Source organism: Artibeus jamaicensis, unplaced genomic scaffold, assembly GCF_021234435.1.
Source record: "Artibeus jamaicensis isolate MK-2021 breed Jamaican fruit bat unplaced genomic scaffold, CSHL_Jam_final contig_241, whole genome shotgun sequence".
Lineage (NCBI taxonomy): Eukaryota > Metazoa > Chordata > Mammalia > Chiroptera > Phyllostomidae > Artibeus > Artibeus jamaicensis.
In genome coordinates, this window is record NW_026521509.1 from 3,419,925 (window position 1) to 3,435,161 (window position 15,237).

Here is a 15,237-nt window from a genome sequence, read left to right on the forward strand (position 1 = left end):
TTAAACTGAGAAGTTATAGAAGTCTGCTTTGTGCCAGGATAATTTTTGTCTTGGCATTAGATTACATATAGCAGATATATTTACCCCACAAACCTTATTTGCATCTGTGAGCATATGTGACTAGTAATTCTGAATTTTGAATTCTGAAGATTCTTCGGCCTACTTGCTCACCTCCACTATTGCTTCAAGTAATCAAAATGTAAATTCTGTAGCTTGCTTAGTATGACAACTTTATATTTAATGGAACACTAAATTTGTTTAACCAATCTTTCTCCTAAATACCCGTTTTATAATTTTTTCTGTGTACATTCTGCTTCTGCCATAAAACATTACAAATATTTTTTCTCAATGCATTTCTGAGCTCCTAGCTAACCCTCATTTATGACTCATTCAAGAAGGAACAAAACCAACCAAATTTTGTAATATTTCTGGGAACAGGATGGTTCCTGTAGTTGTAAATATATCTGATTTAGTGTTTTCCTCTGTCTATTTTTAAAATAACTTGAAAAGGACTGTAGTAGACTTTAATGTGTCCCTTGTTATATGGTCTCTTGGAAGTCATTGCTTTTAATGAACAAATCGTTACTGAACACCTTGTATGTACTATATACTATATACCATTTGGCAATTTTTAAATTTTTACTCTGTACTTATACAACTTTCTGATGATTATTTTAATATTCATTGTAGAAGTTATAGTTAACCAAAGCCACTTGTGTGATATCTATTTTTAACAAATGATTCTAAGTCAATTGTGTAAGTCAGAGAGGAAATTAAAGACTAAGGAAGTATTGTATTTCCTAAATATAAAAGGTGAAAGTTTAGAAAGTATCTTTAGAAAAAGATAAATAAACAAGACACTGTACGAAAAGACATTTAATATAAATTATAGTTTTGTGAATTACTGTGAACTGGTACATTTTTAATGTGTAATACTGATTAATATAAGTAAATGCTAACCCCTTAATGTTTTTGCCATACTTAGTTTTTTTTTTCTTTTCTTTATTTCTTTTTTGTTAATGACCCTGATTTTTAAATAGACTGACACCTGTAAGGAGAGGGGACAATTTTATTGTTGTCATTCCTCTTTCTTCTAAAATAGTGGAAGTATAGCAAAAAGGGATATACAATTTGAGTAGGAATTCCATTTCCAGTATTTCTATATATTTGTCCTTGAGTAGGCTGTCTAACCTTAAAGAACCTTAGTGTCTTCATCCAAAAAATTGGGGTAATAAAAACTACCTTTTAACTTGATTGTGAGGAGTAGAAATGATGCTTGCAAAATTCCAATAAGAATCAGATACTCAAAAACAGCAGTTTTTACTGTTATCATAGTTGTCTGCAACTTCCAATGGACCTGTTATGTCTCTTTGTACTAGATAGTCAATCTCAGAATGGTAGCCCTACTTATTTTCGTGCCAAACCATGGTAATGGAGCCATAGGAATGTAGGCATGCATTTCACTCATTTCTAGGAGCTGATATTTACTACTCTGTATGTTTTAGATTTAAGTATAGTTGGTATACTCTATTACTTTAGTTATATTAGTTTCAGGTGTACGATATAGAGATTAGACCTTTCTTTCCCTTACAGTGTGATTGCCACACTAATTCTAGTGATCATCTGTCACCCTGTAAACTTCTCATAATACATAGACTATATTCTCCTTTATCTTTTTTGCCTATCACCCTACCCACTCCTTCTCTGGTAACTATCCGTTCGGTCTCTGTTTTACTGTGCATTTTATTTTGTTTGATCATTTGTTTGGTTTTTATGTCTACATTCCACATATAAATGAAACCATGTAGTATTTGTCTTTTTCTGTCTGATTATCATTTTTGTAACACATTCACCTATGCAATGTTAACTTAAACAGGAACCTGTAAAAGTAACAAAAACAAAAAATATAAAAACCAAACAGATAAAGAGAAAATGTTCCATTTCTCACTTTGCAGGTTAAGCTTTTTTTAAAAAAAAATCAGAAACTAAGAATAACTATGCTTGCATGTTATATTGAGTCCTTTTCTAATGTCAATATGAAATAAGACACATGTTAAACGGCTGTTATTATTCATTCTGTTCAACAAAATGCAATAACATATCAAGTTTCTAGGCTTGAAATTAATTATAGGACCTCACTACATTTGTTATTTTCTGAAGAACATTAGTTCTGTGAAGATACTCTAGTACTTCAGAAATAACTGCATTTATAAACTCATGTTTTATAGATTTATGATTATTGGCATATATCTTATATAGTTTCCAATTTCCAGTTGTATAAACCCCCCAAAATTCAGTTTTCGTAACAAAACTTTGACTCTTGCATCATTCTCTACTGGTGTCAAATGACATTTATATGTGTAATTTGGCAAATTTAAAGTGGACTGGTTTTATTTCCTACATGGTCAACTCTTAATTACAAACTCCTTGCCTCATTGTTTTGGCAACATGGGACTATAGACTGAGAAATAGTGTAAAAAAGGTAGAGCTATAGAAACATTTGTTCTAGAAAGTGTTCAGGGTAGATACTTTGGCTTCAGAAGCTGTTCCCCACTCCATTTGATAAAATTCTTATGTAAAACCACTACTTTATTCCAGGTTTGCATTTCTGACCTTGTTATTAATAATTCAAGGTTCTGGAGAGACTTCCGCCAAGATGGAGGCATAGGTGGATGTGCGGTGCCTTCTCACACAACCAAGTTTAGAGACAACTAAATATTAGCAACAGAAATCACAGCCAGAACACGGAAAATTGAACTTTTCGGAAGTCCGTTAACAACAAATTCTTCAGCCTGACCGGTAAGGGGAGAAACCTGCCGCTGGTGAAGTGGGGTTGCACAGGAGGGCTCGGTCAGACAGACTCAGGCGCGCGGAATCCAGGCGCAGGGTTGGACCTAGTGAGCCACTGAGCGAGCCACCAGGCGAGCGACCGTGGAGGAGACAGCGGGGGAAGCGGTGCTGCGTGTTGACTGTGGTCGCCCATTTGTGCGCGAGTGGACAGGCGAGGGAGTGGGCAGTTGGACTGGGCCCGGCGGGTCCCCGCTGCAAGTGGCAGTACAAGGCGCCGCCATTTCCCCGCTTTGACCATGCCCCCACATACAGCGTCACAACCCAGCGACCTGGGAGTCTAAGGCACCGCTTCTCACACTTAAAGGGCCAGAACAGACCAAAAAATGGCGCAAGATCTCAAAGCCCCACAGCCCATAGATCTAAGCTATGAAGAAATAGCAAAACTCTCAGACGCACAGTTTAAAACACTGGTCATCAGGATCCTCACAGAACTGGTTGATTATAGCCACAAATTAGACAAATATATGAAGGCAAAACTAATTGAAATGAATGGAATTGCACAGGACACCAATAGCAATGAAAAGGAAACTGGGACTCAAATCAATGGAGTGGACCAGAAGAAAGCAAATAATGGCCAAACAGAAAAGAGTCAGGAAGCAAGAATTCAAAGAAATGAGGAGAGTCTTAGGAACCTCCAGGACATCTTGAAACGCTCCAACATCCGAATTAAAGGGGTACCAGAAGGGGGAAAGGCACAGCCACCAGTGGAAAACTTATTTGAACAAATAATAAAGGAGAATTTCCCCAATATGGCAAAGGAAATAGACTTCCAGGAAATCCAGGAAGCTCAGAGAGTCCCAAAGAAGTTGGACCCAAGAAGGAACACACCAAGGCACATCATAATTACATTAGCCAAAATTAAAATGAAGGAGAGAATCCTAGAAGCAGCAAGAGCTAAGGGGACAGTCACCTACAAAGGAGTCCCCATCAGACTGTCAGCAGATTTCTCAAAAGAGACCTTACAGCTGAGAAGGGGCTGGAAAGAGGTATTCCAAGTCATGAAATCCAAAGACCTACAACCAAGATTGCTCTATCCAGCAAAACTTTCATTTAGAATGGAAGGACAGATAAAGTGCTTCTCAGATAAGATCAAATTCAAGGAGTTCATCATCACCAAGCCCTTATTATATGAAATGTTAAAGGGACATATCTAAGAAAAAGAAGTTAAAGAAACATGAACAGTGAAAGGACAGCAAACTCACAGTTATTAACAACCACACCTAAAACGAAAGCAAACTAAAAGGACAGCTAGATCAGGAGTGGAAACATAGAAATGAAGATCTCAAGGAGGGTTAGCAACAGGGGAGTGGGAGGAGGAGATGGGGGAGAAGGTACAGAAAATAAGTAGCATCGACAGTAGATAGAAAATAGATGGGGGGGCAAGAATACTATGGGAAATATAGAATCTAAAGGACTTGAGACACATGGTCATAAACTAAAGGGAGAGTAATGGTGAGGATGGGGGTTAGGGTGGAGGGGAATGAAGGGGGGAATAGAACAACTGTAACAGCATAATCAATAAAAAATTTAAAAAATAATTCAAGGTTCTTCTTAACTGGCATTTGAGCATCTAACAGGAAGTTGACAGCAGTGAGTTAGGTGCCAATATTCTATTACCTTTCATAGAATCCATGCCTCCCACAGCATAAAGTGCCCCCACAGTTGATTTTCTGGGCTTGGTCCGAGGGCTTTGCATCATGGGTCTTCTCTCGGGTAAGAGGTGATACTTCATAGCTTCTATCAGGAGCTTCTGACATTCAAGATCACCAGTAAACATGGAGCTATTTTCAAGATCTGCCAGTAACTGAAAAGTAATGATACACAGTGTATGAAGCAAAGAGCTCACCATCAGAAAAAATGTATTTGCGTTTTTATAACTTTGGAGAAAATTCATGCAAATTGAAGTGTAGAAAGGTTATTATGTAATATTGTAACTTATTAGTTACATTTTATGTTCAGCTATGGCATGTAGTTAGAGAAGTAGTCATGTTTTTGGTGATTTAGAGGAGATAGGACCAACATTCTCAGTTAAAATAAAATAATATCACCCATAACAGGCTGCATCTTTGGCATCAAATCACTTCTGGGAAGTATTCTGAAAATAGGTCTTTTTTTTTTTTCATCTTTGCATGTATCTGTGCACATCAGTAAAGTACTTGTGTTAGTAATGCCAATATATCAGCATAAATAGAAGAGTGATCCTTTCTAACCATTACTCCCCGGCAGTCAATAAGACGTAATTGAATGGGGAAAAAACTAGGTCAAGTCTTTTCCTTGAGACGAGATGACAAGTTAAGGGTTTGTTTCGGAACTTTGTCAAAGGTCAATTAGATTAATTTCTTTGAGTGTTGGGTCCACGGTGTCATAGGGAGAAAGAGCCAGCAACTGGTTAGAATGGAGGCGCTAGTCTCGGCCCATGAAACTTCACCAGAGGTTCTTGCTCTGTGAGGGTTCACCCCAGCTCTGTTCTCACTCCACCTGCCACCTCCAAGGGATCACTGTTTTGAGTTGGCTGGTGAGACCCCAGCCACTTCCTTAATTCATACACTTCTGAAAATTGAATTATTTAGTTGTTGTGTGTTTTCCCCCAAAAGAGATTCTTCAGAGATTTATGACCATTTAAAAATATATTTAATTTCTAGAATATTTATTGAAGGTCACTTTTAAAATTGTTTTGGAAGTTTATATTTTGTGTGCCATCACCACCACTACTCAGGGGCCTTCACAGCACTGTGGGCTGTGTGTTTAGGCTGGAAATTTTCCCTCATTCCAGTGAAGTCAGAGAAGTTCATACTAAGAATTTTCCTGAAAGAATGCAGTATAGACTTCAGGCATTGCAAAGTTAAAGGTACCTGATCTTTTCTAACAGTGCATCTTAAAATTTTGCATATCTTATAATCATCTGGAGAACTTGCTGAAACAGAGATTCCTTGGTGTCACCCCTAGAAATTATCTTGTTGGCTTTGTGATAGAGAGAGATCGAGTTCCTCACAAGTTCCCAAGCACATCTTGAGCAGCACTGCCTTAGAGAATCTGATAAATCAAATAGACCATCTCCCAAGTATACATGCATTCACACAAATACATAAAATTGCTACAGTTTTTGAAGCTTGGCTCTGAAATGACAAATGGACTTGAATGTTTCTCTTCTTGATGTTACTATTGTCTTGCCCTTGGGTTGGACACCCCTGCTGAACAGACTGCAGTCTAACCTCACTAAATTTTACACAGTAACATTCACTGAGTTGGCTCAATCCTGCATTTCATTTAAGGGTGTTTGTTTTCAGAATCATTTTTACTATAATCCTTCAGCATCTGTGATGGGGATGCCATTGAAATGGTGCTTTAGTAGGCAGGGGTGACCAAATGTGGCCCAACACAAAATCATAAATTGACTTAGAACATGATGAGCTGTTTTTGTGATGACGTGTCACAATGTATTTACTGTGTGGCCCAAGAAAGCTCTTCTTCCAGTGTGGTCCAAAGACACTAAAAGGTTGAGCACCCCTGCTTTAGTACATCTAAAACTATTATAGTATTCTTTCAATCACAATAGCTAATTACCCAGCTTAGTAGCTATTATCCAGAATCTAACTCCCTTCTAGAGTCTCCTCTTTCACCGATTATTATTGCCTTGCCTACGAAAGGGGCAGGGAAAGACAAAGTTAGCATACTCATTTTTCCTACTTGTTACATGTGATGTTTGGTGAGAGGAAACCGAAACTAATGAATGTGCTGCCCTTGGGGACTATCTGCAGTTTTTTCATCTGTTTCCTCTCTCTCCATCATTAATATTGCTAATTGAAGGATGCATATATTCTTCTGCAAAACAAATCCTGTACACTTCAGTTACCAGAAATCCTCTGAATAAAAGAAATGGAGAAAACTCAGGAATGAATTAATGTGTTGTGATAGTTTGAATTATAATCACGTCCCAGGGGAATTTCCATACCTGTGGAGGAAGTAAGGGCAATCGGATGTAAGAAAGCAGCATGGCGAGGTCTTGCTGCCTAGCCTGGACATCGTGCCCCACCCACTGCATCAGAGCATGGAAAATGGTTTCTTCATCAGGCACATTAATATCGTCACTGCACAGAAGTTTGGAGATTTCATTAGCTGGAAGCAGGAGGAATTCTTGGTTCTTTATTACCTCGATGAAGTGTTCCTAGAAAAGAAACGTCATCTGCTGAAACCTGGTTACTTTAGAAATTTCTTAACAACATGAGTATATCAAAGAATTTACCCATGTATAATACATATCCTTATTTTTCCCTGAAAAATTTGGGCAAAATGTGCTTGTTAAAAATATGGTATGTTTTGCCTCAATGTTACTGGCTGCTGACTGGTGGTGGCCACTAAAGGTGAAATGGTTAAAATTAGGTTAATTTTTAAATCAAGAGGATATTCTGTGTCAGGAAATCCCTTTCTTTCTCATGCATAAGAAGCAGGTACGAATTTGATATTTTGATTTCTTCCCATGAATCAGCCCATGTGGAAACCTACTCAGTGGCTCACGTGAGTCCCATACAGCCAATCAAATTGTAGTATGCATTTGAGAAGGTTAAGAAATGGTCATATTTAAATATAGCCAGAAATTAGAATTTTCAATAGACTTTCTTATAGGCTCCTTGATGAGACTATTGAAAATTAGTAAATTCATGTAAATAAAAAATGTAGTGGGAAAAATTATCTAGAATAAGGCATTGCAATATCCAGTATTATACAGAAATATTTACTTAAGCTTTCAGCTTAATTTTAAATTGTTTTACTTCACAATTATTTTCTTCCTAATTTCAAGGTAAACAATTTCTTTCATGAACCTGCTCAAGAGTATTTTTTGTACCTTTCCTTTGGTATGCTTTTTTAAAAATCTATGCTTACATTGTTGTAAAACTTATCAAATAAATGTATCATACTTGCTGAATTTTTTATCAATGCAGACTACTACTTATATGATTATGGTGGTTAATGTTATATATCAGCTTGACTGAGTTAGGGAATGTCTTGACTTTTGGCAAAACATTCTGTGGATGTGTCTGTGAGGGTATTTCTGTGTGAGGTCCACACACATTACAGAGAGTGGAGGGAACTGCTTCACATGGCATGGAATTGTAGCTCAGCCTCCATGTGGAAAACCAGTGGGGAGTGAGTAGCATGCCCACAGATCGGTTCTCCACTGGGGAATCGGGCCTGCATTGTACCTAGACTGCTATGAGACTTGCTTTTGCTAAAACTTCCTCACCCTGAATTGAGGCAGGGAGTGCTTACTGCAACTTCTTAAAGTCTGTGCTAAATCTCCCAAGTATGGAGTGTAACCAGTTCAACCACTTTTCCCCTTGATCTGCAACATCCTTCTCTTTGAAGTAATTTAGCAACATTCTTTTCTTTGTTATCTGTAAAAGGCAATCCCCTGCAGTGAACCTGTGAATAGTAAATGAGGACTACCCTCCATGTAATGTACCCAGAGAAGCAATAAAAGCTTGTCCAGGCAGGGACTGGGCTCTCCCTGGCCCTCTCAGTCTCTCTGTCTCAGAGAGTAGCCATGCCGTCCCTTTTTCTCCACAGGACTCCTGTGTGAATTTGTTCTCCAGCAGCCACAACACACACGGATACTGCAGGCCAGAATCTGCCACAGGAAAGTAGTCTGTTTTGTATAATCTATAATTCAAACAACTATAATTAACTTGCTAAGATGATCTGTATTTTATACTATCGATACAGTATTACAAAAGCATCATTAGATCAAGAACTTTACCTATTTTACTGTATGTATAACAAATACTAAAATAACTAAAGAAGAGGGATGCACATCCTGCTTTAAAACTGAGTTTCAGTCACATCATAGGAAAAGGAAGAGAAGTTGATTTTGAGCAACAACAACCACAAAAACATTCAGGCTGTTTATCAGCATGTGTTTTGTCTGCAAAAGTAAGATACCAGAGAGGAAACTGTTAATACTTAGTTCAAGAATTTAAGTAATTTAACAGGAAGTTTTCATGGTAGAATTAATGTTTAAACCATGTAACTGCTGCTGTTACAGATTCTATGGCATTTTGCTTAGGGTATAGTAATATAAATAGCATAATTAAATGGCACACGTTAAAATTCCAATCCATTATAATGTGATTCTCCACATAATGGCATTGTTTCAGGAATATGTTCAAAACTTCAAATTTTCAACAGGGACCAAGGATGGAAAGAAGAGGGAAGAACTTTTACAATAAATTTTTAGAGAATTCAAATATTGAAATCTCAGAAATTTTAAGCTATGTACAAAACTCTAGAAAAATAATCTTTATTTATATACATCTCAAATATAAAATTTTAATGTTAATTTTGGTATTTTGAAGCATGTTTTTCTCTGCTGTTCACTTTTATATATCATACTTGCATTTTAATATTGAATCTTAAATAACTATAGCGATTTTCTAAGCTTGAAATATTTATCTTTTGATTGGGTTTCACAGAAAGATCCATCTTTTGAACTGTTAACTGCTTTAGGGGTTCAAAAGTGGATTTTGTTCTTTGCATCTGGAATTCATTAGCATTGATGATAAGGCTATATTTAATATCCTTTTTCTACTTTTTCTTGCCTCACTACAGATGATCTATGGTTCACGTCACTGTTACTTGTCTGACTAAACAGTTCTATTCCATACAACTTACAAAGAACACATATGAGCCCTGGCTGGTATGTCTCAGTGGATTGAGTGCTGGCCTGTGAACCAAAGGGTCGATGGTCAGATTCCCAGTCAGGTCAGGTTTCTGGCTTGCTAGCAGGCCAGATCCCCAGTAGGGGGTGCACAAGAGGCAACCACACATTTATGCTTCTCTCCCTCTCTCCCTCCCTCCTCTCTCCTCTCTCTAAAAATAAATAGATAAGATGTTTAAAGATATTAAAAAAAACTTTTTAGTTTCAAAAATGAGAAACTTGCTTGGGTACAGCTCACTCAAATGTTTTAATCCAATGTCTATTATGTGCATGTCATTTGTTAATTGATATTCTAAACATTTAAAAAATAGAACTACAGTATCATCCAGAAGCCCCATAATTTGTTAGTATATATTGCTTTTAAATTTTATCCCAATGCTCTAATATTTACTTGGAAAAATTTTATATATACATGCACATATACATGTAGGCTTATACACACATACAGAAACATATATACACACATATAAGTAGAACAAATCAGTAAGTTAGATATTGGGTTCATATGCTATTATTGCAAATCGATTAGAATCAGTTGCTTTTACCATTGTGTACTTATGTGCCACACTTAGGAGCTCTGTGCAACCCTGGGCATCTCCGAATGATCGGATCCCTAAGCAGTTTGAAGGATGGAGCTGCTTTATGAGAAAATTGGAGCAGACTTCAATGACTTGAGTCAGCTGCAGGAGACAGGCTGCAGCCAGCAAATTTTCAATTGTATCTTCCTTCAGTTGGAGGACACCTAGATGGTTTGGAAAAGTAGAGAATTATTACATGTCCATAAAGTAAGACACAGATATGCTAGTTAGTTGAAATGTACAGTTTCTGTCATTAGTGAACCTGTGTTTTCTTGGGTACAGTAATGGCCATTCAAAGACAACATATGTGAGAGAGTCTGTATAAATGCTAGTAAGATGGCTGGTGACAGTGAGACTAGACTATCAAAAATGACTCTGTCAAATGAACATTGAGTACTGTCATTGCAAAAAGAGCAACTTCTTATTTATCACCTTAGACTTGCATCTAAATCTTGTATCAAAAATTATCCACATTATGGTTCAAGAATATTATGCGATGTTGTGTAAGACTAATGTAATCAGCCATACAGGTACCTGCCATTTGTGTGGAAAAATATCTCGCTGAGAGGACTTCCGCCAAGATGGAGGTATAGGTGGATGTGCCGTGCCTTCTCACACAACCAAGTTTAGGGACAACTAAATATTAGCATCAGAAAACACAACCAGAACACGGAAAATTGAACTTTTCAGAAGTCTGTTAACAACAAATTCTTCAGCCCGACCGGTAAGGGGCGAAACCGGCGTCTCGTGAGGGGTTGCACAGGAGGACTCCGGTCGGACGGACCCAGGCGCAGAATCCAGACGCGCGAATCCAGATGCACGGGTTCCAAACGCAGGATTGGACCTAGTGAGCGACCGAGCAACCCACCGGGTGAGCGACTGCTGAGGAGACAGTGGGGAGGCGGTGCTGCGTGTTGACTGTGGTTGCCTATTTGCGGGTGAGCGGACAGGCGAGGGAGTGGGCAGTTGGACCGGGGCCCGGCGGTCCCCGTGGCAAGCGGCAGTAGAGGGCGTCGCCTTTCCCTGCTCTGACCACGCCCCCACATACAGCGTCACAACCCAACGACCTGGGAGTCCAAGGCGCCGCTTCTCACATTTAAAGGGCCAGAACAGACCAAAAATGTCGCAGGAAGACCTCAAAGCCCCAGAGATAAATCTAAGCGACGAAGAAATAGCAAAACTCTCAGACGCACAGTTTAAAACACTGGTCATCAGGATCCTCACAGAACTGGTTGATTATAGCCACAAATTAGAGAAACATATGAAGGCTAAACTAAGGGAAATGAATGGAATTCCACAGGAAACCCATAGCGATGAAAAGGAAACTGGGACTCAAATCAATAGAGTGGACCAGAAGAAAGCAAATAATGGCCAAACAGAAAAGAGTCAAGGAGCAAGAATTCAAAGAAATGAGGAGAGTCTTAGGAACCTCCAGGACATCTTTAAACGCTCCAATATCCGAATTATAGGGGTACCAGAAGGAGGAAAGACACAACCACCAGGGGAAAAATTATTTGAACAAATAATAAAAGAAAATTTCCCCAATCTGGCAAAGGAAATAGACTTCCAAGAAATCCAAGAAGCTCAGAGAGTACCAAAAAAGTTGGACTGAAGAAGAAACACACCAAGGCATATCATAATTACATTAGCCAAAATTAAAATGAAGGAGAGAATCCTAGAAGTAGCAAGAGCTAAGGGGACAGTCACCTACAAAGGAGTCCCCATCAGAATGTCAGCGGATTTCTCAAAAGAGACCTTACAGGCAAGAAGGGGCTGGAAAGAAATATTCCAAGTCATGAAATCTAAAGACCTACAACCAAAATTGCTCTATCCAGCAAAACTTTCATTTAGAATGGAAGGACAGATAATGTGCTTCTCAGATAAGATCAAATTCAAGGAGTTCATCATCACCAAGCCCTTATTATATAAAATGTTAAAGGGACTTATCGAAGAAAAAGAAGTTAAAGAAACATGAACAGTGAAAGGACAGCAAACTCACAGTTATTAACAACCACACCTAAAACAAAAGCAAACTAAAAGGACAGCTAGATCAGGAGTGGAAACATAGAAATGAAGATCTCAAGGAGGGTTAGCAACAGGGGAGTGGGAGGAGGAGATGGGGGAGAAGGTACAGAAAATAAGTAGCATAGACAGTAGATAGAAAATAGATGGGGGGGTAAGAATAGCATGGGAAATATAGAACCTAAAGGACTTGAGACACATGGACATAAACTAAAGGGGGATAATGGAGGGGAGGGAGGGCAGGGTGGAGGGGAATGAAGGGGGGAATAGAACAACTGTAACAGCATAATCAATTTAAAAAAATAAAAATAAAAAAAATATCTCGCTGAGTAAGAACATTGAGCTTCTATGTTTATTTTGTCATCTGCATTTATTAGCTGAGAAGGATAACTTTGCCCAAATGTTGTGGCTAGAATTGATGCTTGACACTATCTCAAAAGAAAGAAATTGTTGCCAAGAGTCTTCAAAGAGAAAATTGCTTATATGATTATTTTGTTAGGTATAAAATCTGGCTTGGTTTAGAAAATATCTGTAAAAACTTTTTTTAAATGAGATCAGGGCAATTAAACTGTTTCCTCTATATTGCAATATTTGTATTATTTAGAACAGATGCTATTGACTATTTATTGCAAATGTTATGTCATTTTGATAAGTTATTGTGACTTTTTAAAAATTTATTTATCTTTAGAAGGGAAGGGAAGGGGAGAGGAGAGAAATATCAATGTATGGTTGCCTCTCGTGTTTCCCCCACTGGGAACTGGCCTGCAACCCAGGCATGTGCTCTGACTGGGAATGGAACTGCGATCCTTTGGTGCGCAGGTCCGCAGTCAATCTACTTAGCCACACCAGCCAGGGCAGTTATAGTGACTTTTTTATATAAGCCAAACTATAGGTAAGTTATGAATAATGATATTGCATATGGATTTTATAAATTATGTTATCTGGCCTTGTAAAATACCTTACTACGGATTCAATATGTTGAAGGAACATAAAGAAAAGAGTAATACATACTGTGAGATGTTCTATATTTAGTTTACTCTCTAAAATATGTTGCAAAGGGGTCCAGTCCAAAGGGGCCAAGTCTTTCATGTCCTGAATTTTGAAGAAGAGTCCTGCTTATATCTTATGAGACCCAGAGAAGTATGAACTATTCTCAGATTCAGATATAAAGATTCACTTGCTACAGACATTGAAATTTGGCCTGGTTATTAAGAAGAACATTAATCTCTAAATAAATGAAACTTCTAGAAGAAAACATAACCAAAATGCTCTTTGACATTGGCCTTGGAAATGATTCCTTGCATAAGATACCAAAGCATAAGAAACAAAAACTAAAATAAACTAAAGAGCTTCTGCACAGCAAAGAAAACAAACATAAACTGAAAGAGGAATCAACAGAAGGAGATACAGTATTTGCAAACCATATACATTATCAGGGGTTAATATCCAAAATATATAAAGGACTTATACAACTCAATAATGCAAAAATCAATCCAATTTAATAAATGGGCAAAGGGCATGAATTGACATTTTTCCAAAAAAGACACACAAACGAAAACAGGTACACAAGAAGATGCTCAACAGCACTAATCATCAGGGAAGTGAAATCAAAACTACAATGAGATACCACCTTACACCTGTTGGAATGGCTATATTAAAAAGAGAAGGGGTAAGCAACGTAGGTGAGGCTTTACATAAAAGGGAACCCTTGTGCACTGTTGGTGAGAATGTAAACTGATACAGCTATTATAGAAAACAGTATGAAGCTTTGAAAATTTTTGAAAAATAGAACTACAGTATGATCCAGAACTCCCACTCCTGGGGAAATATCTACAGGAAATGCAATTGGAATCATGAAGAAAGCATATGTAAATGGGGAGAAATATATACACACACATTTATATATATAATGGAATATTATTTAACCATAAGAAAGATGGAAATCTTGCCATTTGTGACAACATGGATGAACCTGGAGGTCATTACTGAAATAAGTCAGACACAGAAAGTATAGTGTATAGCATCACTTTTATGTGGAATCAAAAACTAATCCTGAGTTCATATGAACAGCAAGTAAATTGATGGTTGTCATGGCCCAGGAGGTGGAAATAATAATGCAGGTTAAATGGCACAAACTTTCAGTAATAGAAAGTTACACCTGGGGTGTTCAGCATGGTGACTATGAATAATGCAGTACTGTGCACTTTGGGGTTATTGAGAGTAGATCTTAGGTGTTCTCACCACACACAGAAGAGTTAACTATTTGAGATGATATATGCTTTAATTATCTTGACCTGCATCATCATTCTACTATATATATACATATATATATGTGTGTGTGTGTATATATATATATATATATATATATATATATGATCCTCACACTATATACTTTAAATGCATACAATTATGTTTGTCAGTTATTCCTCAATAAGTTAGAATGAATGAATACATAATATGTACATCTACACAAACACACACACATACATACTACTTGCCCCCCAAACTCATCCTGTTATCTTTGTTTTACAATTTCAGTAAATGTGACAAATATTTCAAAGAACGAGACAAACTAAATTTTTAATGTTGAGTTAAAGTATCCCATTTCTAGTTTCATTTTTATAAATGAGAATTTACCCACATTGTTCAAGAGAAACAGAGAGACATATTCATATATACTTGTGTTCAAATAGCTCTGTTGTCTCAGGGTTATAATTTTTATGGCATACTATTTACCTCTTGATCTTTTATAGTATTGATTTGAAATCCTGATTCTGCTCCTTATCACTTTAGGAAAATTCCTTAACTGGTATAATCTCATTTTTTTTCTACTTATAGAATAGGAATGAATGATGATAATAATGTGGGTTATATGATACAGGATTATTGTGAGGATTCAGTGAGTTAATATATACCAAGCAGTTACCTGTGTAAGCATACTGCACCAAGGAATTAAGTGCATTGGGGTCAACTCCTTCCATTTTGACCTCTTCTTGTTTGGCTTCAAGCACGTCATTAGTAAACATTGCAGCAAAATAGTCAGACACTGCACTGAGAACCAACCTAGAAATAAAC

The 15,237-nt window shown here is 37.4% G+C and overlaps 1 protein-coding gene across 2 annotated transcripts in view; it reads right to left on the reverse strand.

The window, feature by feature from the left end:
• Positions 1 to 15,237, reverse strand: part of KLHL4 (kelch like family member 4) — a 62,936-nt gene that overhangs the window by 24,222 nt on the left and 23,477 nt on the right. For both annotated transcript variants that reach the window (XM_037148407.2, XM_037148406.2), the window contains 4 exons: positions 15,089 to 15,225; positions 10,108 to 10,304; positions 6,803 to 7,015; positions 4,468 to 4,654 (listed from right to left, as the gene is read on the reverse strand). In XM_037148407.2, coding sequence (XP_037004302.2) covers positions 4,468 to 4,654; positions 6,803 to 7,015; positions 10,108 to 10,304; positions 15,089 to 15,225 — 734 coding nt within the window. The remainder of the gene's footprint in view (positions 1 to 4,467; positions 4,655 to 6,802; positions 7,016 to 10,107; positions 10,305 to 15,088; positions 15,226 to 15,237) is intronic.